General features: G+C 40.5%; 2 protein-coding genes across 3 annotated transcripts in view; both read left to right on the top strand.

Moving 5' to 3' along the window:
- On the top strand, window positions 1-24,181 carry LOC127354549 (dynein heavy chain domain-containing protein 1-like). Of its 2 annotated transcripts, XM_051384513.1 has the most exons (45): window positions 1-50; window positions 625-1,067; window positions 1,478-1,675; window positions 1,811-2,014; window positions 2,103-2,213; window positions 2,686-2,842; window positions 3,082-3,336; window positions 3,458-3,601; window positions 3,900-4,011; window positions 4,186-4,418; window positions 4,525-4,768; window positions 5,003-5,160; window positions 5,785-5,910; window positions 6,021-6,297; window positions 6,559-6,686; window positions 7,035-7,233; window positions 7,321-7,412; window positions 7,587-7,815; window positions 7,973-8,098; window positions 8,198-8,292; window positions 8,426-11,585; window positions 11,680-11,800; window positions 11,964-12,123; window positions 12,223-12,496; window positions 12,590-14,108; window positions 14,613-14,718; window positions 14,806-14,886; window positions 15,101-15,215; window positions 15,311-15,497; window positions 15,887-15,989; window positions 16,305-16,433; window positions 16,646-16,837; window positions 16,979-17,398; window positions 17,526-17,931; window positions 18,353-18,451; window positions 18,554-18,727; window positions 19,111-19,289; window positions 19,922-20,935; window positions 21,031-21,205; window positions 21,333-21,407; window positions 21,752-21,977; window positions 22,165-22,256; window positions 22,338-22,487; window positions 22,752-23,377; window positions 23,532-24,181. In XM_051384513.1, exons 2-45 carry the CDS (start codon window positions 700-702, stop codon window positions 23,943-23,945), a joined length of 13,653 nt encoding a protein of 4,550 aa, XP_051240473.1. In that variant the 5' UTR covers window positions 1-50; window positions 625-699; the 3' UTR covers window positions 23,946-24,181. The 2 variants fall into 2 exon arrangements, with proteins under 2 accessions (XP_051240473.1, XP_051240474.1); XM_051384514.1 differs by lacking the exon at window positions 14,806-14,886.
- The window catches only part of LOC127354561 (extracellular serine/threonine protein kinase FAM20C-like), a 33,267-nt gene that overhangs the window by 7,443 nt on the left and 869 nt on the right, over window positions 1-24,955 (top strand). The window contains exons 10-11 of the mRNA XM_051384533.1: window positions 24,480-24,561; window positions 24,684-24,743. Coding sequence (XP_051240493.1) covers window positions 24,480-24,561; window positions 24,684-24,743 — 142 coding nt within the window. The remainder of the gene's footprint in view (window positions 1-24,479; window positions 24,562-24,683; window positions 24,744-24,955) is intronic.

Consider the following 24,955-nt stretch of genomic DNA (forward strand, 5'->3'; position numbering starts at 1 on the left):
GTGGCAACGAGCCGTCTCCCTGGTTGCGCTGACAACTTCTTCACAGCCAGGTAAGAAAGTCACACAAGTTAGTTTTGTTCCTATGTTGGTTAGTTAGCTAGTTAGTGGTTTTAAAGTACTTATTTCACTTTTAGAAACATCACTGTCTGCTTTTGTAATTGTCTTGGTATGTGAACTTATGCAGTACAACAGGTTTAAACTGCGGCAAGTGTAACGTCTTTGGTTTAACTACTAACGTTACTTACGGAGCTAACTTGAGCTGGTGACGTAAGCTTACGTTAACTAGCAGGCTTTGCTAGTAAACTTTAGGCTTTAATGTAATTGAGGAACCCGTAACTCTAATTTCAATATAATATCAAGTATAATGTCATTCATATAAAAAAGATATTTAAGTTAAAACAAGATAAAGGCCTACAATCTGTATTTTATTGCTTGCTGAATAACAGTCGAAGAAAAAATGCCTAAAAAGTATCTCTAAATAAGATATTTGTACACCAAGATGGTAACATTTTTCAGGATTTGTAGCCAGGTATATGGCATAGCTGAAGGATAATAATGCTGCTTATCTAGCTATTAATAATAATATTGTATAGTTATATAATATATATATTTTTTTTCTTCCAGAAAGAGTAAAAGGCCTAATGTCGAACGTTTGTGCTACCTAAACCTGCTTATGGTATTCATAAAGAAATCAGCAGCATGTTTGCTGCCAATCCAGAGAAAAGATCCCACGATGGAGCTTCTCAGACCTGTGGTAAAGACATTACTCGGCCTGGATCCAAGGTTAAGAAAAAGGGCCACTCACCTGAAGTGACTTTACCACCACTTTGCCGGGAGCCACCTTCCCTCTCCTTTGTGGCCAAGCCTTCGTTCAGTCGTGCCTCCATCCTCAGAAATGTCCCTTCTGACAGGCCTCTATCAGTGGTGGAACTCCCTCGTCTCATAGCCCAAGTAGGACCTGGAAGAGCCATAGGTGATGCAAAATGGACAGAAGGACCTCGACTAATGGCCTCAGCATTAGGGACCCACATCCCTATCAGAACTGCTGATGAGTCTACAGCACAGAGGTAGATAGAAGAGTTGTAGATTTTAATTCACCCATTTGTTCTGTAACAGTTTTTTAAGTTTTGGGTGTCATTCCTAATTCAGCTTATGTGAAAAGTAGTATGAATGTATGACATAAAATCAATATTTGTATCACACACACTACTTCAGAAAGAAATGAGTATGATGAAATATCTAGTGATGTTGATGATATGTAATCAGATTCAGTGTGTCTTGGTAGGCATGAGTTATATTAGAAATGAGTATTTTCCAGTTTCGAGGTATATTATAGGAGCTCTGTTATGTGATTTTCTTTCACTTACCAAAGTGCCATAAAGAGCTGACAAATTTAGCTGTCAGCATTTACTCCCCAAACTATTTGATTCCTGAATTAAGTGCTCTGTTGTTTTACACTCAATTTTTATTGTTGCAGTCTTACAGGGAAAGATGAATCCATAAAAGTCACAACATGTAAGGATAAGAAGATAACAACTGTGAAAAATGGGAGCGCGACCAAACCAAATAAAGTTCCTCTCACAGGCACAGAGGTAGTTCATATCTTTGCCAGGAAAAGAAACCCAGGAGATTTCGAGTTTTATTACCTAAAAGAAGTGGATGGGGACTCCTACAGGTACACTGAAATAAGGTTATCTGTCACGCTTTCATTTCAGACCCCTATAGATGTTCTTATATGGTAATTGTATTCTGCTGGAATGTACACAATTAAAACTATGAATGCAAAGTGATATGTCTGCCTTTTTTTTAGACCCTATGACCTGCGAGTGGTCCCTCCCAGTGAAGCTGGTTCTGAGCACTACATCTTCTCCCCTAATACTGTACTACATGTGACAGCAAGGGGTTATGGTGGACTTGTAAGTCTGGCAGAGTGGTACAGAGAGTCTGTGTTGTGGACAGCTTTGCAGGAGATCCCGTTTTTCAGGGACTTTAGACAGCGGAAAGCATTCACGTGGTAAGTATGTGTAAGCTGTGATAGCTTTCTATGTCTTCTTTTATTTTATCTTCATACTTTATATGCTTGGTGTTTTTTTCTGTGCCAGGTGGCATAGAGGTGTGCGCAAAGTCATTTTTAAGCGCAAGTGTAAGGATCTGCAGGATATGCTGGTTATAGCTGTACCTCAGTTCAGAAATGCTCTTTTTCTGTTCACCAGGTGAGTCACATTGACGTACAAATCATTCAGTATAAATTCAATTGTTTATTCTGATGTAATATTTCATGAGCTATTAGACCATAAACTGTTAGATGGGACTTGTGTTAAGCTTTCAAGGACCAGTGTGTAGGATTTAGTGGCATCTAGCATGAAGTAAAGTTGCAAATTGCAACATTGCTCCCGTCTGTATTTGACGACCTGGTAATGTCAACAGGCTGAGCTACTGTAGAAACATGATGGGTCAACATGGCAGACGCAATGGAAGGTGACCCACGGCATCTGTAGATAAAAACAGCTCATTCTGAGTTATCAAAAACACAATAATTCCTGTATCGAGGTGATTACACATTAATGAAAACATACCTATGAATATTATATTCCATTTCTGCCAACAAATCCTCTTAAATGTTACACACTGGACCTTTATCACTAGTTACTCAGATTACCCGGTAATGATATTGTATTTTTACAGAATAATTGAAGAACTGAAAGGGACACACCGGCTGCCCCAGGAAGAGGCTGAAACCTACACATTGCAGGAATTCAAGAATGTACTGATAACCATGAATCAAGAGTATCTGCAGATATTGAAGAAGTTATCACAGTATCGTGCTGCCATCCTTAATGGGGTACCTCAGTTGTTTTTCTGACATAAAACAAAACAATGACAAACTTAAACCTGTCTTAAGGTGTGAAGAATAGCAAAAAATAAAAAGAAAGTACAGTTTAATCTCAGAAAGAAGCCTGTTTATTTCTGGAATAGATTGGCACAGGGTCAGTTTTTTAGGAAGCATGTTATTAAAAACGTAATACTGTAGAGCTTTATCTGTATATTTCTTTTATTGCAGTGATGTTATTTCATCCCCAGGTGAAAGAAGGCAGCTACAAGGCACACCAGGAATTGCAGCTGCACATGGAATATGCAAAAAAGCTAAATGAAACCTATGAACCCATTCACCTCCATCTGACTCACCAGCAGGAGCTGAAGAAAGAGTTGGCTCGGTCTGAAAGCGTCTTGCAGAAATTGGGCAACTTTGCTGCTCTCATCAATCAAATGATTGTGCAGAGTCTCGTCACAATCAGTCGAAAAGATGCCATTTCTTTTCTCAACAATGTTTTGAAGGTGGTCCTCTTGCTGCCTAACTAAAAATAACATTAACATTCACCACAGAATTGAATTCATATTTAATCATATGTGAAATGAATGCTGTATTGATAATGTATGATTTATTTTTGTTTGTTAGAGGAAGAAATCTCAGCAGCGTTGTCTCTTCCACACTGAGCTGTGTTTCAGTGCCAGTAGTCAGTTGACTGTGGACCCACCAGTACATCTTTTCCAAGAAGCAGTGAGTGAAGCACTCCTGACTGTTGGTGACTCTATAATTCAGGTAATTTACACATGTGTGAGCACTGGACAGCATTAATGTTACTTGAAATGTGTCTTATATTTGTTTTAGTAATGGTAAAAATAAATTAGAACATAGTATTTAATTTCATAATCTGAGCATGTTATAAACAGAAAAATGGTTCAGGAAGACAAATACAACACTTATTTAGGATTAATACTTTCATTATAGTTAATATGTTATCTTCATGGTGTTCATTGAAGAACTGTTTTTGTAATTTTGAACAGCATTTTGATCATGAATTTATCACCACCCTTATAACACCTTTCTTCTCTGGTAGATGTGTGACACTTGTGGATTATTCCTAGAGATCAGCAACAATGTCTTCAGCTCAGATTTTGCTCAGGATTTAACCCCTGACTTTGGTTGTATTGAACCTCCTAATGTTGCAGGTACGTCTATTTGTATTCAAGTTGTTACTGGTCTTCAGATTTCACTGTTCTGGTTTCACTTGATTTGAACTTCTGCTGATCCAAGTGTTAACTATGTTAACTATGTATGTTTTGTTGTTTTATTAACAGTTGGAAGCCTGATTATTTTCAATGTCCATGTCTCTTAATTGCCAGGGGAGAAAAAGAACAATGATGGAATGACTGGTCACAGAAAGTTTTATTGTTGCCAATTGTTTGGAGATTTGTCATCCCGCTGGCTGGTGCTGCCTAAAGCAACCTTGCTAATGGTGCAGGGCAACCGGCTGCATGGGTGCTACTATCCCCTCCCCAAGAGGCAACTGGAGTGGCAGATCAGCATCAATGATGTTACAAAACAAGTTGAGAGAGAGCATGCTAAGATCATGCGGGTACGACTTTCATTTTCAAATCAAGTACTAGCCACTGTTAATGCATAATCAGTAGTTTGCACACCTGCTCATGTGTTTTTCTTAATTCTCACTGTTCTTTGTACAGGAAGCTGAACTAGAAATCCAGCAGCTGTGTGAGAGCTACTCATGGTTGATGGACATCCATTTGTTCATTCGTCAATGGAGCCGAGCCTCTTTGGAATTCATGAAAGGTCAGCCTGCTTTACTGTATGAGGAACACATAAAGAAGGTACGCCACTGGACTGAAAGAATCTACACAGTCCCCTCTTCAATCTCTACCTCCAAACAACTGTTCACCATCCAGTGCACCAGAATAAAAGAAAGCATAGGTATGTCTGCCCTAAAGTAACTAAATCACCTCTCTAAAACACAGATTCCTATTCAAGAACCATTCAGATCAGCATTGCCCCAAATCAGGAATGAATAATAAAACAATGTTTTCTAAAATAAATGATTAGTTATATCCCCATGTTTTTGTAAAATATTAAAGTGTATGGTTAGTTGATTGGTTACTTTTTCTTTATGCAGAATCCTGTAATACTCTTTAACCTTTGTTTTTTAAGGGCAACAGCTCAGGGTCATTGAGGAGGAAGTGCTAGAGCAGCTTGTTGAGCAGATAAAGCTGCACTCAGAAAGCGTCATATCAGACATGGAGAGGGCTACTGCTGAACTCAAGACGAAACCCCATGACTTACATGACCTCTCAAAATATGCTTTTACGGTACAGAAACTCTTTCAACTTTACATACTGGCATGAAAAATAAAAGTAGAAAAGGGGAAACACATATAGAGAAATAGATTACTGGTTATGTGAAAGGAAAAAGTGTAAAAAAAAGATCTTATAAAAGTACAATACCCTAGGTTTCCCTGTGTTACCTTTACAAGGTTGGTAAATGGAAGATTCAGATCCTCTGAGACTTCTCTTTTGGTCACATATTCACTTTAATTGAATTATTCATCCCAGGGGCTCTGTCTTGTCAGAGCAAATGTGTTCTGAATTTAGATCCCATTATCCAAGAATGATCAGGTGGTGCATAGTGCATTAAGGTTTTCAGTGCTGTTGTGCGTGCAGTAGTGTATACTGACATGAGCAAGTACTCCAGTGAACTTTTGTGATGATGAGTTGGTAAACCCTTTCAAAATGCAGTTTAAAGTCAGAGTAAAGGTTTATAATATTTCTTATTCAATCTGTAGGCACTGCTTCTCTTAGTCATCTCACATATTTATAGCATATTTTATAACATGTCAACATTGAATGAATATTTACAACATCAATATATGAAAATGTTTTTTAGTCATTATAAACTTGTAAAATTAATTTAAAAAATGCAAAATCTGTCTTCAGTTGAGGGAGTCTGTGAAAATGTTGGCGGACATGCAGAAACGTTCGGAGTACATTCACTCCCTCCAGGACATTATTTGCATGAACTACAGGAAGATGACAGAACAGGAGGTGACTTTGGAAGAAAAGGTCTGCAGCATAAAAGTGAAAATCATGCCATTAATAACCACATATACTCGTAAAAGCTTTTTTTTTTACACTGCATTGTGTGTTTGCTTCTGTTTGTGTTCTATATTTAGATGCTGAACATGTTGGACAGCTTTATTCCCCTCTTGAAGCAAGCAGATAGCATTGTGTGTCGCCGTCTTCCTTCAATGGCTAATGCACTGGACTCAATGTTCTCATTTTTGGTTCATGACCTTAAAAATATGGTCTGTAAAATTACATCTGGACCCTTCCTTGACCCAACCCAGAATCCAAAAGAGATGGTGTCCACACTGAACCACATGTGTGCACATGTGGACAGTCTCAATGCAAAGTTGGAACAACTTAGTGAGAACAGTCAAAACCTGCAAGGTGAGATTGTACAAATTATGGATATAAATGATTTCCTTCCTTTCCTCTATACTTGGAAAAAGTACTTTTGATATTGTACTTTTGTTTTTAACCACTGGTAGATTAAGCATGTGTGTTAAACAAGAAAAAAGAAGAAGAATGAAGTTTAATAACAGCAAAAATAACTTTTGGTGGTTTTGGTCTTATAACAACTAAACTGTTCTCATATTACGTAGTAACCCTGATCCTATCAGACTGTTGTGTTTTACTGCCTCCCATTAGAGCATCCAATGGATTTGACCATTTTGACAACATATGTCCAGAAGGTAAAAGCCCGTAAAGAGTTGTGGGAGCTAGTAGCAATTTACACAACATGGATGGAAGAATGGAAACAGCTGCTTTTCAGTGAGGTAACATGTCAAAATAATGTCTCTCTGCTTAATAATATGTTTGGTAAAAAAAAATGTAATCATTTGTATGCATTCATGGTGAAGACAAATGTATAAGTAATCTGTTTAAACGTTACTAAAACTTGAATTTGCTCTCTCCTTCATTGATTACCTTCTTTTATTTCTTTGGAGAGAAATAGTCTGATTTTAAAACCAAGAGTACTGGAAATCCCATTCTTCTCAGAAATGCTAAGCTCTACTTAGATATCATTCTGAGTTGTAAAAGTAATAATATTTTGTTCTGTTTGATTACAAAAAACAAAGTTAATACCATATGTGATTTAAACCAACAAATCTTTTTTTTGTCAGGTTGTGGTGTCACAAGCTCAAGGAAAAATTGCCAAGTGGAAGGAGCAAGCTCTATCTCTAACAGATATCATACCTACCCATGATGCTGTGCTGCAGGAGACTTTGGGAATCCTGGAAAGCTTAAGCCATCAGCTTGCAATCATGGCTAAGCTGCAGAGCCCCACACTCAAAGATAAACACTGGAGAGTTATTTTCGAAGGTCAGACAATGTGCCCATATTACATATATAACACCTGCATATAACCACAGCATATATGAAATGATCAAATTACATTTCATCTGACAGAAATGGGCCTATTGTATATCCCAGAGAAGAAGGTGACTGTTGCTGAACTGATGTCTATACAACTTGAAACTCATCAGAACCTTATTAGCAAGGTGAGAGCAGGGGAGATCTTACATATTGAGCATATATTGGCAGTGCTACTAAAATCAAGACACGAAGGGGGTTGACATATTTACTGGTGGGAACCAGCTCATTAAACAACAAACTATCCTTAAATGTCATTAACACAGTATACTTACTGTTTATGGTACCTTTTACTCTGCCAGATATGCAGGGATGCACAAGCAGAGCTTAACATGGAGCAGACCTTCAAGAAGCTTCAGCAGGGATGGGAAGCCAGACTCTTCCAGCTTGTTAGATTCACTCTCCCTGTTTGGCAGCATTGTGAGCCACAACATGGACTAACAGAGACAGAGAAGCCCACACAGGGCACCTTTTCAAATCTCAAAACTGGCAATCAACATTCCTGTAATAATGCAAGATTGACCATCACTGGTGAGATTGAATAATATTCTAGCAAATGAATAATACAGATATAATCATTGTTGTAGTCACTGTATGCAGTTAATACTTTGGCTCCATTGCTTGGGGGAGATGTGTTAAATCAATTTTCTGATTACAAATTTCTGAGGTGTGCCATGTATTTTCTCAGGTCTGGAAATACACTTTGCTGAGATAGAGAACGATTTGATGACTTTGTCCACCATGTTGAAATCCCCACACAGTGTTGAGTTCAGGCTGCAGATGGAGGATTGGGTGCAATCACTACAAGATCTTGGTAAGTTGAATATTCCCCAAAAAATAAAGATTTTGAAATACAGTAAGAACATTGTATTGTTTTTTATTTTTTATTTTTATTTCCTTTCTATGTTAATAGAGAAGCAACTTAATTTATTTGAAAGATACCAGGAAAGATGGGCCTTTCTGTCCAAGATATTCCATGAAACCTTTAATGTTCAAAAGGTGGATCTGGTACGTTTCTGTGTTATCACAAATCAAACATATCTCATTTTTTCAGGGCTATGTAATTGGTAAATTTTTAGTTTTACCAATTTCAGTTTACATTTCAGACATATGTTGATCATGTTTTTCTATTTTTTCATAGCTGGATCAATTCCAACCAGTTGATCAGACATTTAGGGAAATGATGCATTCTGTATCAACTGACCCTCATGTGTTGAACTTTGTTCATGCCAAGAAGACAAATGGCAGATTCCATGGCAATGGCCTTTGCCAGATTCTCATTGATGGTCTGTCTACAATGGATGGTATTTCCAACCAAATGGTGCATCTCCTGGACACCATCTGTGAACAGTTTCCAAGACTCTGGTTCTTGAGTGACAGGGAAGTGATACAACTACTCTCCTTTTGCGCAACGCCTTACACACTGCAACCCTTTGTACGCAAATGCTTTAAAGGGGTACGTTGGCTTGAGATGGATTCTGAAACACCATCTAATGCAAGAGATGTAAAGAGCTGCGGGCCTGCATCTCAAAGCCACAGAGAGATGAAGGTGCTGGGTTTTTTTGGCAGCCTCCAGGAGCACATTACCTTTCTGTCTCCATTGGACCCAAATCTCAATTCCTTGGTTTGGCTTTGTGTCTTCGAGAAACAATTCAAGTTGACCATGGTACAGCTCATGAAACAATGTGCTGTTGTGCGAAACCAACTTGAACCATGCAGTCAAGATTTGGCATGTGATAAGAACATTGGAGACATCCGGTGCCAAATTGCTGATGGGAGGAAAAGTGCACTCCCTGTGCTGGATCTGTTGTGTGAATATCCTCTTCAGTGTCTCCTGGTGGCCGAGGAGGCAGTTTGGTGCAAGGTTTTGCTACAAGCTTTCCAAGAATCAAGCCCAGTAAAGTTGAGAAACATAAAGGCATACAACTCTGCAAAACTGAAAAACCTTGGACATTCCATTAGGGATGGAGTCACAGGGGCTAAAAGGGAATCTCTGGTTCCTAAGTATACTATGATGTGTCTGCGTGCTTTAGTGGAACTTACAATGAATCATGCACAGCAGCTATCTAGACTCATGGAGGTACAGTATGTACCTCTGGAGTCATCTTTTGAGTGGCTAAGTTTGATGAAGTATCACATAAACTTAGAAGACTGCAGTCTAAATGGACATGGTGATCCAACATGTTATGTGGATGTTTTTGGTCATCGACTCCAATATGATTATGAGTATTTCGGTCCAGAAGATTGGGGGATGGTGCATACTCAGTCTACAGATCGGGCAATACTGGGGATTCTCCTTGCTCTGACAAGTTACAGATGTGGGTTTGTGAGTGGACCTTGCATGTCTGGGAAAAAAAAGACTGTGGTCCAGTTAGGAAAAGCGCTGGGGCGTCAGGTTGTCAATATACAGTGTTGTCCAACCACGAGACCCAGTGTTGTTCTGCGGATGCTGTTGGGCGCCCTCCAGACTGGAGCATGGCTTCTGCTTGACTCTGGGGACTTACTAACACAAGGGGTCCTGTCATTACTGGGACAACATCTAGTAGACATTCACCAATCTTTCTCTGGGTTAACGAGAAATAAGAATCAAAGAGTGAATGAGGATCCAAAGAACAGGACTGCTGATGGGGTCATGGGTTACAAAAACTTTGCTGATTTAGAATGCCATATGGTATTTGCAGGTAAAAGCTTTAGTGCCAGCCTGAGCTATGGATGTGTTCTCATCTCATCGAAGGGATACACATCTGAGGTCCCAGAAAGTCTGCGATGTGCAACCAGACCCATTGCGTTAACCCATCCAGATTACAGGATCATTGCAGAAGTAATGCTGGCTTCCATTGGTTTCTCAGAAGCCCTGTCTTTAAGTCGACAACTGGTGTCCCTCATCAGCCTGGCCAAGGATTCCCTCTGTCTGCCTGAGTTCATCGCTGATGACCAGAGCTGCTATCTTGTTGTCTTGCAAAAGATCATCTCCGCCTCTGGACTACACTTTCAGCAAAGTGTAAGGCAACGGAAAATTTCAGATGAAGCTATAGGATTGGCTACAGAACAAACTGATCTTACGTCTTCACAAAATGTGACTTCCAGAGTTACTGAGAAGGATAGAAAGGAAACTGAAAAGCCTTCCATGTTACGCAGTTCTCATTTGTCAGTTATACAGGGATTAATGGAGGAGACAGCCATTGTCAAAGCGATTCTTTCTGTCTTAGTACCTGTTCTTCATGAAAACAAGAAAGCCTCACAGTTCTACATCATTTTCAAAGAAACATTCCCTATAGCCTGCCAGTTTCCTCTTTTCCAACAATACATAGAGGATGCAGAAAAGAACCAACTAAATGATGCAGTTACAGAAGAATTACAAAGAAAATGGCTTCACTCCGACTCCGAACTAATTTGCAAGGCCCTTACACTCTACCAGACCATGAAATTATCTCAGGCAGTTATGCTTATAGGCCCCTCAGGTAGTGGAAAAACAACCTGTTACTGTGCTTTAGCTGGAGCCCTTAATCGTTTGGCTGCCAGGGCAATGGAATATGTGTTTGAAAGTGACAATATGACTGAAGGAGATACCCCAAAGGTAGAGCCACTGACCTCTGCTTCAACCTGGAACTCTGTTGACACTGTGGTCTTATTTCCTAATGCCATGTCCCATGAAGAGATATTTGGCTGCTTCTGTGAAAAGAGAGGATGGCAAGATGGAGCTGTTACAAAGGTGCTGAGGGATTTAGAACGACGTGAACAAACAAGTTCTACCATCTGCAACAAAAAAAGTAATCAGGCACCAATAGTGAAATGGTTAGTAATGGATGGGAAGCCTCTGGGGCAGCCTGGCTGGTTAGATTATTTAACCACACTTTGCAGTCCTGAGGACCCATTTCTGTGCCTGTCATCAGGTGAAACACTGCCATCCCAATCACACCTTAAACTGCTTATGGAAACCACTGACCTCCGTGATGCAAGTCCCTCTGCAGTGACCCGTTGCAGCCTTGTTTATTTCACAGGTACTGATCTGTGGAAGTCTTTGTGGAAGAGTGAAATGGATGCTCTCTCTTTTGAACACAAACTGGATCAAGGCACCTTGAAAATGTGGAATCGTCTGGCTGAAGATCTTTTCTCCAGCACTCTAAGTTTGCTCAGGGAAAAGACTTTGACCTCTGCAATACACAATGAAGGAGAATCATTTAGAAAACTGCATGGACTGCAAGAAATCATGTCATTTGTTCGGATCCTACGTGCCCTCCTACAACATTTTGGGAGGGAAATGGAAAAAGCCGAGGCAACACCACAAATAGACAAAAGAGGTATAATCATTATGCATGAACTTTGTGAACATACAGACTAGTTAAGGTAATGATTTTTCTTTTATCAGTACTGTATCACTTTTTCTCCTACCAGATATACCTCTATACAGAACTGGCACAACAGGCTCAGAACCCCATACTAAACAAGAGCTGCTGGCCAGGAACCTTTTTCTGGTGGCTTATATTTGGGGATTTAGTGGACATCTGCATCCTCGGTAAGATCATCTTTATGGAAATTTTAGTCACATATATTTATGCAAATATTTAGTATTTATACTATTGCTATTAACATATCTAATCACAGAGTATTTACAGAAAGCAGCCTAAATAAATATCGGTCACTTATTTGAATCATATATTTTATGTTTTTTACTTCAGCCACTGGCCACAGTTCAACTCACTAGCCTGTCAAGTGCTGTTTACTTGCCGGTACAAAATTGTGGTTCCTGATGCAGAGAATGTGTTTGAACACTTCTTGAACATAGACAGCAAGATATGCTCCAGGAACACACTGTTGACAAATTCCATCACTCCCAAGGTTTGTCCTGAACATTCTGTCTAATATAGTGAAAGTACATAAATTCAATGATCACTGCATACATTGTAACTAACATGTGTTTTAAATCTGTTTACATAGTACAAGACATATACCTATCTCCTGAATCTAATGTTGGAGGCAAACCAGCCAGTATTGCTCGCAGGGGAGCCTGGTTCTGGAAAAACCACCCTGTGCAAAGCTTTGCTGAGTTTTGACAAGCCACATATTAGCCTACCAGCGAGTCCACTCCTGTGCTCCAGAGAGTTGCGCCTTATACTAAATAACATCAGCTGCCAGAAGAACTGTAAAGACTCAAAGACAAAACAGCCGCGACTGCTTCTTTTTGTGGATGATTTGCATGAAGCCCCCTGTGGTGAGTAAAAAAATGTAGCTTATAGAGAACTAATACTACATATTTGTACCATGTGAAAATTTAAGGTCAATATTTCTGTCTTCCTGTTGATAGATGTCTATGGGAAGACGTCAGCAGCTCTAGAGACACTGCGCCAGAGTATTTCAAAGGGAGAGATTCTAACATTTGATAACTACAACTTCAAGTTATTGAGTTCTGGAACCATCAGCTACATGGCCACCTGTTGTGTCTTTGGATTGGGCAATTATCACAGTAATGTGATATCCTGCAGGCTCTCACGCCTGTTCTCCATCTTTGTGCTCCCTAGCCTATCAATGGACATTATATTGTCAATCCATTCTCCTCAGTTAAAAATCTGGCTCAAAGATATGCCACTAAAGCAGAGTGGTGAAGACATGGCATCTTGTATCATCACTGCAACTAGAAGTCTGTATCACGCAGTATGTGACCAATTCCAGCCTACTGTGCACCGGCCCCATTTTATATTTTCCCACCATGACCTTCAGAAAGTGTTTTGCGGGATGTGTTTGTGGCAGCCTAACATCCCAAACACAGGGGAAATGCAGAAAAAGGAGAATTCACTACCAGGATTTGGTCCAGTCCTGCCAGGGCCTGAAACATTAGTTCTTAACATAGTACATCTCTGGATGCATGAATGCATGCGTACTTTCAGTGATAGGTTTTGCTCAGAGAATGAAAGCAAAACTCTTATGTCACTCATAGCCAAGATAGCAACAACACACTATGGAATTCGTTTGGTTGATAAAACTGAGCCTGTTGGTGAAGATGACCCACCCATTGTCCCAAGCCTTGCTATTCCCACACTAATAGGTCAGAGTCTAGATACACTAAATCTGCCTCAAGAGCCAAACACAACTGACCAGTCAGACCTGAAGAAAGGCCATACTTTGACTGAGATTTCCCTTCTGTCTGAAGACAATCGCTCAGAAGAGGCAAGCCTAAAAACTCAACCTCTGCAACCCCAGATTCTTCAGCACATGGAGGGTGTGATGGCTAAGTTTGTTTATGGTCCTGAACTGTCTGAGGCCCTGAAGTCAATGAATCAGCAAAACAATTTTAGATGTAGCAGTTCTTATCAGGACCGAGACATTGATGTACTACTGCAGGAGCTGTGTGCACTCACTGACAAAAAAGATGAAGAGAAAGTTGATCATTACTACGACATTACAACCAGATACTTTGTACACAGACAGGGGGTAAATCAGCTCTTACATATTCTCAGGGCGTTGCTCATACCTGGGGGTCACGGAGTGCTGATTGCGTCAGACAGAGGCACAGGCCGTAAAACCACTGTGCGTTTAGCTGCTTTTGTGACAGGCTACCAGTTGATGGAGGTACATCCTGGTAATGAGAACAAGTTGCATGAAATCCTAAAAGAGGCCAGGAATCAAACTAGAGTGGATGGAGTTAATGTCATCATACTGGCCCATGAAGGAATTAGCCAGTCTGTCAGAGAAGAACTATTGGTGACGATGGCTCACAGAACCTACCCAGGGCTCTACACAGAGGAGGAGTTGAGAAACCTTGTTTCCAGAGTGACTGCTGTGAAGAATTCAAGAAAATACCTTTTGGACAGTTGGATGTTTGAGAAGTAAGAAGACAATACCTAATTAATCTATTAGTCCTCATTCTAGTTTGTCACATTGTTTAGGCCTTGGAGATAACTGGTAGTCAATTTCACTTAACTGCATTACATTGTGTAATTGAAAGATTAGGCCTAGAATTACATTTAGTCTAAAGGGAATATAATCAAATCAAGTTTATTTATATAGCACATTTAATACAAGCGGAGTAGACCAAAGTGCTTTACAATTTAAAGAGATCTGTAAAAAAGGCACATAACATCAAGAAAATGACAACTATATATAAATGTAAGGCAATAACAATATGTGCACAAATGTAATGCTAATGTTCTTGTAATATAGACATTCATCACTACAATACTTATATTGTAATTGTACTGATGATGATGGTGATGTAACATCATTTACAATATGGGATTATAGAGGAAACGTCTGACTATTTACGGTAAATGTTTGAAAAAGAAAATGTGAGTAGATTGTAAACCATATTTGTTCTGTTTCTTTTAACAAAGGTACTTGAGCCAAATCCACAAAAATGTACATGTGTTCCTGTTGCTTCCCTTCACCATGCCAGACAGCAGTAAGATACCTGCCAACAATACAACCCATGGATGGAATGTAAATAAGTATTTTCTTTTTATTACAACACTTGTCATTCAACCTTTGTACCTGTATTCCATAAAAAGGCAAAACTGCACTTTTCAGACCAGCAAGGTGGAGAAATCTGCCCAGCCACAGCCTCCTAAGCATGTGCTTTTACAGCTGTACCCCGACTGTCGCATCACAGTTGAGTCATTAAGGTCCACATTCAAATTATAGCCCATGTTCTTGAGTATAGACTAACTTCAATGCAGACCACATGAAATCTACTCTGATGTGATATTTGGGGTGGAAAGGGCTGTCTTTACTAATTGCAGGTTGTGCCATGAATTATGTTAGATTTCTAATGTAATTTTTTTAGTAGATCTAAATGGATGACTTTTTATTCTTTGTGATGTAGGCACAACTAACCAAGGCCATGCGCTTCAGTTGCTGCGTGGAGGTTTACCAGCCTTGGTACAACCAGTCTTTAGTGGGAGTTGCTGCTCAATGCCTCAAAGCCAGTCCCTACAAAAGTGAGTCAAACCACCAAAGTAAGTTCATTGTTACTGCTTTTTAATTGCAGTTCAAGGCTGCAGATAGACACATTTTTCCTTTTCTTTTTACTTAGTGGAGAAAGAAGGTTCAGAGGCCAGCCTGCCTGTGGCTATGGCAGGAATCCATCAATCTGCATGTCAGTATGCTTCTGTCCTTCTAAGAGCTCAGCCTTTCAGCCCTCAGACTTACGTGGAGTTCATTGCCCTCTTTGATTACCTCTACAACCATCTGCACAAGCAAAGGCAGAGCCAAGCTAACAGGTATTTTTTCTTAAACCAGTAGGTGGGTAGAATCTTTTTTTCTTTTTCTCTGTGACTCCATGTATTTAATGTGCTGCTGTCCACAAACCAATACATTTGTGAATATACTACCGTGAGCAAGCTTCATATGATGTGACCCTAAATTGTACTTACAAAGAACAAAAAATAAAAGGTACACTGACAATGTTAATTTAATCCAGTGAGACAGCTGCTACGAGAATTAAGCATACTTATCTTCACAAAGGTAGAATTTGTTGCAGAGCTATTTAATTAATTGCAGTAAACTGTATAGGTCTAAATTATTTTTTTCTTGACTCCCTATTATGTTTTCTTTTTAAACAAAACAGAAATACTCATGCTGCTCTACAGTAACTATTGTATTTTTTCAGAGTTGCCACTCTTCTGTCTAATTTGGATGTCATGAACAACACAGCTGAGAAGTATAAACAGCACTTAATAAGACTGCAAAAGAAGGTTGCTGAGACACAGCAGGTAATGTAGAGCAATTCAGCACATGCAGTTCAAGTGGGATCAATATTCTGTATAAGGTTGCAGCAGTATTGACTTCCACATTTTCTATTCCACAAGAGGTTATTTTTCACCATAGTCAAAAATGATTTAAACAACCCTGTCAGCAATATATCCAGGACACTTAAGAGGCTTATGGAGGCTTAAGAACACCAGATGCACCAGGGAAAATATTGTTTATTAATTTCAACCTGAGAAACTCTTAACAGTAATGTATATATATGTATATATATATATATCATCTATACTCTAAATCTTCATCTCCTGTCCATCCTGCAGTATGAGAAAAAGCTCCTCAGCACTGTAGATTACCAGAGAAGCGTGCTCGAGGAAGCCCAGGACGCGTGTGTAGTAGAGGAGAACAAGCTGTATCATCTGGAAGAGCAGATAAATAACGCTCAGAAAGAGGTAAACAGATTTCCTGTTTTATTAAAATCTGCATCCAGAGTCATGCAAATAATATTACATATACTCAGAAGAAGCCCAAAACATTTTTGAACAGATCACATTCACCATATACCTTAGGCTGTTTAGATATTGGGCAGTCAAATCCCTTAGAACAATTTAGAACATTTAATAGAAGTGTCATAGAAAATTAACTGTAAACTTTTTTATTCCAGGCGAAACCTGTGTACCTGTCAGCCCTGAAGATTATTAATTGTCTGAATCCATCTGACCTAGAGGAGGTGCGCCATTACAGAGATCCACCTGATGGAGTGGTGAAAATCATGGATGCCATTTGTTTGCTGTTTAATTGTCCCACAGGTTGGGAGAGTGCTAAACAACTTCTTGGACAACCCAACTTTTTCCAGGTTTGTGTTATATTGAAAAATACCTCTTTTAATAATAAAAACAGTATAGTGGTGTCCTACAAATGTTTATGGTCAGCATTGGTTTAGTAATGGGATACAGCGGCATAAGAGGCTGTTTCTTTCTTTCTAATATCTCCCCAGGAGTTGGAATTTTTTGATCGCTACGCTCTGACAAATGAACAACTACAGAAGCTCGGTCAGATAGTTCACAGTCCCCATTTTGTGCCAGAGTCTGTGCGAGAGGTGAGCAAGGCCTGTGAGTCCCTGTGTCGATGGGTCCAGGCTGTGTATGAGTGCTGCTGTGTGCAACATCAACTGTGGGTCAAACAGCAATTGGAGGAGCTGGCCAAAGAGGCAAGAGGTCAGCTACACCTGGTCAAGCAACACAAGGAGGATGCATACCATCATCTAGAGGATGTCAAGCTTCAGCTGCAGTTGGTACAAAAAGAACTGGAGGAGCAACTGCTGGGGCTGCACATAGCTGAAAGCTCAGAAAAAGATACTACTACAGCTACAGGACAGTTGGAGACACATGTCAGAGACTGGAGGGCTGCTGCTCAGGTAACAGAATCTGCAAATATACTGCATGTCACCTAAACATGCCACTTCATTTTGTGCTTTGGTGTAATTTCTTAATATTCTTCATCTAAACAATTAGGATTTTCTCTATTTTTTTGTTTTACTTCAGGTGGCAGAATTAAATAACCAGACTTTACCTGGAGATGCCCTTATCCTGGCTGCAATCATCTCTTATTTAGGCCCCTTTGGACCTGATACGCGCACAGAGCTGCTGAGCAAGTGGAGGGAGCTATGTCAAACAGGAAGCATCAACATAAACCCCAAAGACCCCAGAACTTCCCTCTTTACACACACTGCACCTTCATACCCCCTTCCTGGTTTTCCAATCCTTGTGTCTGAGAGGCTGCAGTTGCCTCTGGGTCAGGTGTTAGGTACTTTCCGGCATGCTCCATTTGCAAGAATGGTTGTAAAGCTGCTGCTGTGGGGCTGCAGGAATGCCTGGGTTCACCACTGGCCTCTACTGGCCAACATCCAGCAACATCTAGATATAAGCTCTCAAAACTGGCTCATCACAGGTAGGTTCTTTTAAAAAAAACATCTCTGCTGACACCCTAGGCTTGTTTTTATAATTACATCATATTCTGTAGAATTGGTGATTTAGGGCTACCACTAATCAATTCGCTTTTTAGTCAATTAAATCCCAGAAATAATAACTAATGCTTACTAACTGAAATAATTATTAATTCATTTTATTAAGCCAAAAGTTATAAAACTCCAAACTATGTATTTTGCTGTGATTTTATTACTTAAACAGCAACATTTTTAAACAGCATTAAAAGCAATACAACTTTGTACTTAGAAAATACATGTAGCAACTACAGAATATATAATAGTTTTTTAGCCTCTTTTATGTATAGAAAATCCCTACAAAGTCTATGTGAAAACTTTAACTGTAAACTGCATTCAAAGAAAGTACAATAAGGGTCTGCTCTGCAGGAGAGAAGGCTAAGCTTGAGGAGGAGACGGAGTGTGGAATGGTGGTATGTGCTGATGATCCAGAGCTGCTGGACAAGCTGGACCAGGCTGCGGAGAAAGGTGAATTAGAGGAAGTTACATAAATGCAAAATATTACAAAATAAATTCTCTGCAGATTTCTAAGTTCCAGGGTTAAAATCATTCAAACATTTTGTTTTTCAGGTTTGAGAGTCCTGGTAACTCACATGGAACGTGCCGTTCCCAGTCCACAGTTTCTGGCCAGATTGGCGCGCCCTGCTGGATGTTGCCTTCCAGGGTTAAAACATGTTCAGCCAACCCACCCTGAATTCTGCCTCTTCCTTAGTACCCATCTGCCTGTCCAACTGCTTAACAGTGGTAAGAAGAACTTGTAGAGTTAACACAGCTGTTCTGTTAAAGTCGCTTACTTGACATTGCAACCGAAGTGCAGGATTTTCATATTCATTCATTATCCCAGTACGATAAATGTGTAGCAGTTTGTCTTGGTGATTGGCTTAAATTATAACTAATACAGGAGCACACTGATAACTTTTCACAGATCATAATGGTACTCAATATTAAGACAGCACAGTGTTCTTTACTGTTTATAGTATATATATATACTCTGTGCATAAAGAGTTAGGTCCTAACATGGGATATCTAAAAACAGAAAGTAATGAAAGGGACACATTTTGGAAATTAGCTCTTCTAACTCATCTGAAAGCAGTGGCTTACTAGGTATTCTTGCTTTTGTTCCTTAGAGATCCATCCATCCATTTTGGCTGAGGTACAAGTGGTTGACCTCTCTCTGAGCTCAGAAGAGATTCAGCAGCTGATGCTGACACAGCTGCTGCAGTCTGAATGTAAAAATCTGCTGATTCAACACTTGCGGCTGCAGAATGACAAGCAGTTGCTGCAGGAGAAACTGGTCACAGAAGAGGTGACGGGACCACCATTTACCGTCATATCAAGCAAATACTCTCTCTGTTGGTACAGTGTGCTTCGAAGAGTGTTTGAAAACTGCAACTGTAATACAACCTGATTTCTGCCTGACATCAGAGTTTGTTTGTCTCACAGTTGATTAGATGACAGCACCACTTGCTCTCATTAGTCTTTGTTTCCATGGCAGCGGTCACTGTCCGCTTTTTATTTGATCTCTAAAATACCTTTTATTATTTAAATATTGTTGACAGGGTTCATGAGTTTTGTAAGGAGGTAAACCATGTCATCATCTACATTCTGTCTGCAGTTTGCCTATTGATCAGATCTGTCAGGGTCACTGATTATCATTTAATCAGTTTCCAGAATTGAATATTATATATATATATTATAATGTAGGTTGTGCCCATGAGCTGTAGTCTGGCTGTGCATGTCCACATTATCTGCATTAGACTGTGGACTATGTAAACCTTATTACGTTGGCTGCAGTTGGAATGGAGACATGGGCTGCAGTTGGAATGGAGACAATGTGGACTGGCTTTTTACCCTCAAATCAAACTAAAGCTTGATCTGCTGTTGTCTGCTGTTGTTTGTCGCTGCATCATCAGTTGACTTCACACAATCTTGTTTCAGGAGGCTGTGATGGATTACATCCTGCAGTCTAACACCCCACTGCTGCAGGACACTGATTTTCTACCCCATGTGGCTGTTTGTCAAGAAACAATGAATAAAGTGCAGGTTGAGATCCAGCTGCTGAGTGAAGAACTGGAGTACCACGAGTCCCTGCTGGCTGCACCCCGACAATTAATGAGGCTGGCTGCTTCCCTCTACCAGGCTCTGCAGGACGTGTCCCGTCTTTCCCCTGCCTACTACTTTTCTCTACATGGCTTCATCCAAATTATGCAAGAGGCCTTCATTGTGAAGGGCAGACCATTACTGTCATATACCATTGGGAAAGTGCCACAGGGCATAATACAAGAGGTGAGAAACCGGATGGTGGCCCAGCTGCTGGTCCAGTACAGGCCTTGTCTCATTAGAAGCCATGTCTCTGTTCTGAAGCTGCTGGTGTCTGTGGCTCTGCTCCAACACAACCAGCTCTGCTCTGAGGCTGAGAGGGTGGCTTTTCTCAGAGGCCTTCAAGACATAGATCATCCTGCCGCCAAAGTTACTCTATCACAGTCCACTAGAGATCTGCCCAGCTGGATACCCCCTCATATCCACCCAGAGCTCCTCTGCCTGGAGAAGATCCCGGTCTTCAATGGACTGATTGCCTCTCTCTCCACTTGCTCCATGCAGTGGCAGGAGTACCTGCACCTCCCTTCCACCACTGTAGCAGGGGCGGTTCCTTGTTGCTCTCACTCCCATCTATCCCTGCTACAGCGGGCTCTCCTCTGGAAGACCATCCTCCCGGACTGCTTAGAGGGAATGGCTGAAGCTATGGCTGCCTACCACCTCTATCTTCCTGGACAGACAGCAGGGACTGAGGGCCCTCATGCTGGGAACCCAGAAGCCCTCTCACAATATCTTGTCAAACACAAAGGACCCATCATCCTTTCATTGCCCGGTCCAAGAGGAGATAATTGGACAAGCATTCAGCCTCTTCAGTTAATAAGAAAATTGGCTCACTGTGAAGCAGAAACAAAAGAGGTAACACACACTGTTTCATTTTGTTTCAAGTTAGTAGATATAATGAATGTACATCAATGCCGTGATTGGTGTTTTTCTTCATGAATACATTTTAGGTTCAGGTGAAAGTCATTTCTTTTGGGGCTCAGTGTGACAGAGAGGCAATTCTCTCAGTGCTGGATGAAGCCGTTAATGATGGCCGCTGGTTGGTTTTTAACAACTGCCACTTGTTGGAACAATGGGATGATAAAGTAGTGGCTCACCTCAGTCGATTGATGTCCTCTATAAGAGGTAGGAGGTCTATCAGAAATCCATTTCATTTGCATTTGTATCATTCATCGTCATTTACAAATGCTTACAACCCAATCTTTCTGTTTATGTATCTGCTTACTTGCCTGCCTACCTACCTACTGCACAGAGGAGCCATGCCTGCTTCACCCATGCTCCCGATTGTGGTTTATAACTCAAGAATATGCATCATGCTCCATACCAGGTAGATATTAAATTGCCATTACTGCTTTATCCAAGTCTCCCTTTTCAGGTCAGTCACCATGGCTGTAGTCCAAGAAAAGAACCAGTCTTTCTTTTTCACTATCACCACCATCTGGTACTAAGTCATAAATATTCTTAATATAGTGTCTAATTATGACCTTCCACAAACAATGCTCATAGTACATTGGTGAACAAGTAGAGCATAAAGTAAATATAATAAAGTAACCAGTTGAGAAGGAATTAACTAAGATTGCTCTTAAGTTATCTAATTTATTGCCTCAAGTAAAACATTGACCACTATTTGTGTTACTCAGGTTGTAATGATTATGATTTATCATTAAACAGCGGCAGTGCGAATGTGTGCCTTGCCTCTGGTCTGTGACTCTCCCTGGGATCTGAAGGAGGAGCTGAGCTGTTCCCTGCGACAGGTGGCGTCCTTCATACAGTGTCAATCACTGCCGGGTGTCACAGCAGACAACATGGAGCTCCTCCGCCGCTGTGCAATCTTCCACTCTGTGTTACTGCAGAGACAGACCTATAAGTACTTAGGCCAAGGGATAATCTACAATTGGTAAGAAAATGAATATATGGCAGAGGTGTTATGTATATTTGCCTGCCATATTCATAGCCATAGAGTGCAACCAACAATGACCTGAATTAATGTCTCAGTATTTTTTAAAACCAAGGTACATTCTACAAATATGTCATATTGGATTAAGAGTTTATGCTTGTGCATGATGGTTGTTTTTGTTTCCAAGGAGTCAGGAAGACCTCCTGGCTTTGATGGATGCACAGATTTGTATCGCTAGTCTCTGCCATAACAACACAAAGGCTTTGCAGTATATAGCAGGTGAGGCAACATTAACAGATAAAACTGTCACTCTAGTCCAGTTACTCTACACTCTGACCTTGTTGTACTTTTCATTCATAGTCAATCTAGTGCATGGCGCTCATGTACTAGACTCTGCAGATTTGGAGGTGGTGGAGAGCGTTGCTAAGACCTACCTCAGCCGATTGTCACCTGTCTGGGGCAGTGGACCCCAAATCCTCTCAAATATTATCAACAATCCTGGGCACTTTGGTAACCATACAACATTCTGCTAGTAAAGTACTTTGCATAGTATACTGTATATCCTACAAGCTAATTACAACAGTAAATTAGAGGAAATGGATCAGCAAAGATTTTTTACCTTTTAAATATTTAGCTGACGCCTTTATGTCGAGTAAGTTACATGATTGCATGAACTTCTAAATCAACATTACAAACACCAACTAGCTGTTTCTGTTTGTCAACCATTCTGTGCAAGCACAATCTATTGATTGCCGCTTTGTATCATGTCTTCAGATTTGTCAGGACTACTGCAGATTTTGGAGCAGGGTCTTCAGGATTCAGCAAACATCAATGACCCCCGTGTGCTGGGCTTCAGTGGAGATGTGGAAGCAGAGATAATCAAAATCAATAGCCACAATTTGAACGTATTACTGCAGGCCTCCCAGACTCCTCTAGGAACAGCGAGGAGTTTGTGCACCCAGCTAAAGCAGCCCTCCACACTGCCAGCCTACAGCCATGCAAAAGACAGACTGCAGACGCTGAAGAATTACCTTACACAAAAGAATGACAGCGCAGATACCAATGCAGGGGCTGTTTCTCACAGTCCCCTACGTGACTTCCTCCAGGCTGAGTGGGATGATGTCATTGATTTAGTGTCCTCGCTCCTCTCACAGCTCCAACATCCCCGTCAATACAGCAAGTCGACCTTTGCTTCCCTCCTCAAGCTCAATGACTTGCCTCACTTGGAGAGGAGGGCAGAGTTGCTCAGTGCTTATCTCTGGCACCACAACACTTCAGATCCACCTGGTGCCTACCGACTATCTGCTTTCAAAAATGCTAGAGGCTTCCTGGCAGCAGTGATGAGAGAGGCTGCTCAAGTCAATCGCAAAAATATCAGTGATATAGCCCTGCATTTTCAGGTAAAGGGTACAAAGAATGAAATCACCATAAAATGGCCATTTGGTTATGATACCAAATACCCAATAATAATAATAATTATTATTAATAATAATTTCCTATTGTACCTAACAATGTGCAGGTGTTCATGATGATTACTTGTTCTCTTCCTTCCAGGTTCTGAGTGATAGCACATACCTAACCACACTTCTCATTGACGCTGTGTATTTGTGTGGCCTGGAGCTGAGAGGGGCATCATGGGATATGCAGCTAGGAGCCCTAGAGGACACAGTCTTTCCGCAGCCATGTTCCATGCCCCTTGTTTGTGTCAAGGCTGTAGACAGGAGCACAAATACTACCCAAGATACCTTCCCTTGTAAAAGCTCACATTTAAAGGACACCAGCAATATCCAGGTCACCCATGCCCCACAGTTACCACTCTATCACTGCCCACTCTATCCCGATGGAGAGCGGGAGTGTGGAAACTGGGGACTGGCAGATGTTAACATTATCACTACATTTCCCCTACATGCCAAGCTAAATCCTTTGTTGTGTAGTTTGAGAAGGGTGAGGCTAGTGAGTATGCTCTGACTAAACCAACCGGGTTTCACCTGCTGGGATGCAAAAGACTACTGTTCAAATGCAATGCAGTTAGACACTTTTACTTAATTAATAATTCTGGATTGATAAAAGAGTCTTGTAAATGTATTTCTCATAAGACTACTGTTTACGTGATGACTTTCTATTGCTCTGTAATGTCTCTTTATACTTAATGTTTTGTGATGTTTTGAATTTTTGATTTTCATTAAAATCTTTATATGTCATAATGGCAATTTATAGCATTTTGTATGGTCCACCTGGCATCACTGTTGGGTGTGGTCTTGTGCACCCGTAACCACAGCCAACTGTGATGTCATGATATACTGACACACTGTGTCATACACTTCTATATCAGCTGGTTTGCAGCTGGTCTTGTGTTTGGTTTCAAGTTCTTTTAAAAGCTGTTAAAATGTTTATGTATATCTAAGATCTATCTATCTTGCACTGTGTCACAGGATATTTGCTCCTGCAGAGGTGTTGTGAACTTTATTGACAACTGTACGAACTTTACTTTTTCTCCTCTAGGTAACATGGACCGTCACCATTATGAAACCTTTGAGAAGTTTGGCAATAATACTTTCCTACTCCACCTTGACAACGGGAGGGCGTGAGTATTGCTGGTGTGTTAGTGTGTGTCTCTATGTTAATATAGTTTTTCTTAGTAGTTCCTGAATTGTGAAATTAAATCGTAATATGTCTTGACTGACCCTGGGTCTGTTCTGACTGCAGATTTGGGCGTCACTCCAAAGATGAGCCTTCTATCTTGGCTCCTCTACAACAGTGCTGCAGGTACCAATGGTGAAATCGTTTTATAATTGACCATGTGTACTTTTTGCCTCAACCATGTTGTCAGGAAAATCAATATTACCTTAATATCACAAAACACAGTCATGTAGAACAGTCGCAAAAGAGGGGGTTCTTTGGCTTCAAAAAGCGTTAACAGTCATCTTCCCTATTTCCTCTACTCTCCATTATTTCTTCCTCCCTAATCACTCCATCCT

This window comes from Dicentrarchus labrax, unplaced genomic scaffold (genome assembly GCF_905237075.1).
Source record: "Dicentrarchus labrax unplaced genomic scaffold, dlabrax2021, whole genome shotgun sequence".
NCBI classification, from domain to species: Eukaryota; Metazoa; Chordata; class Actinopteri; family Moronidae; genus Dicentrarchus; species Dicentrarchus labrax.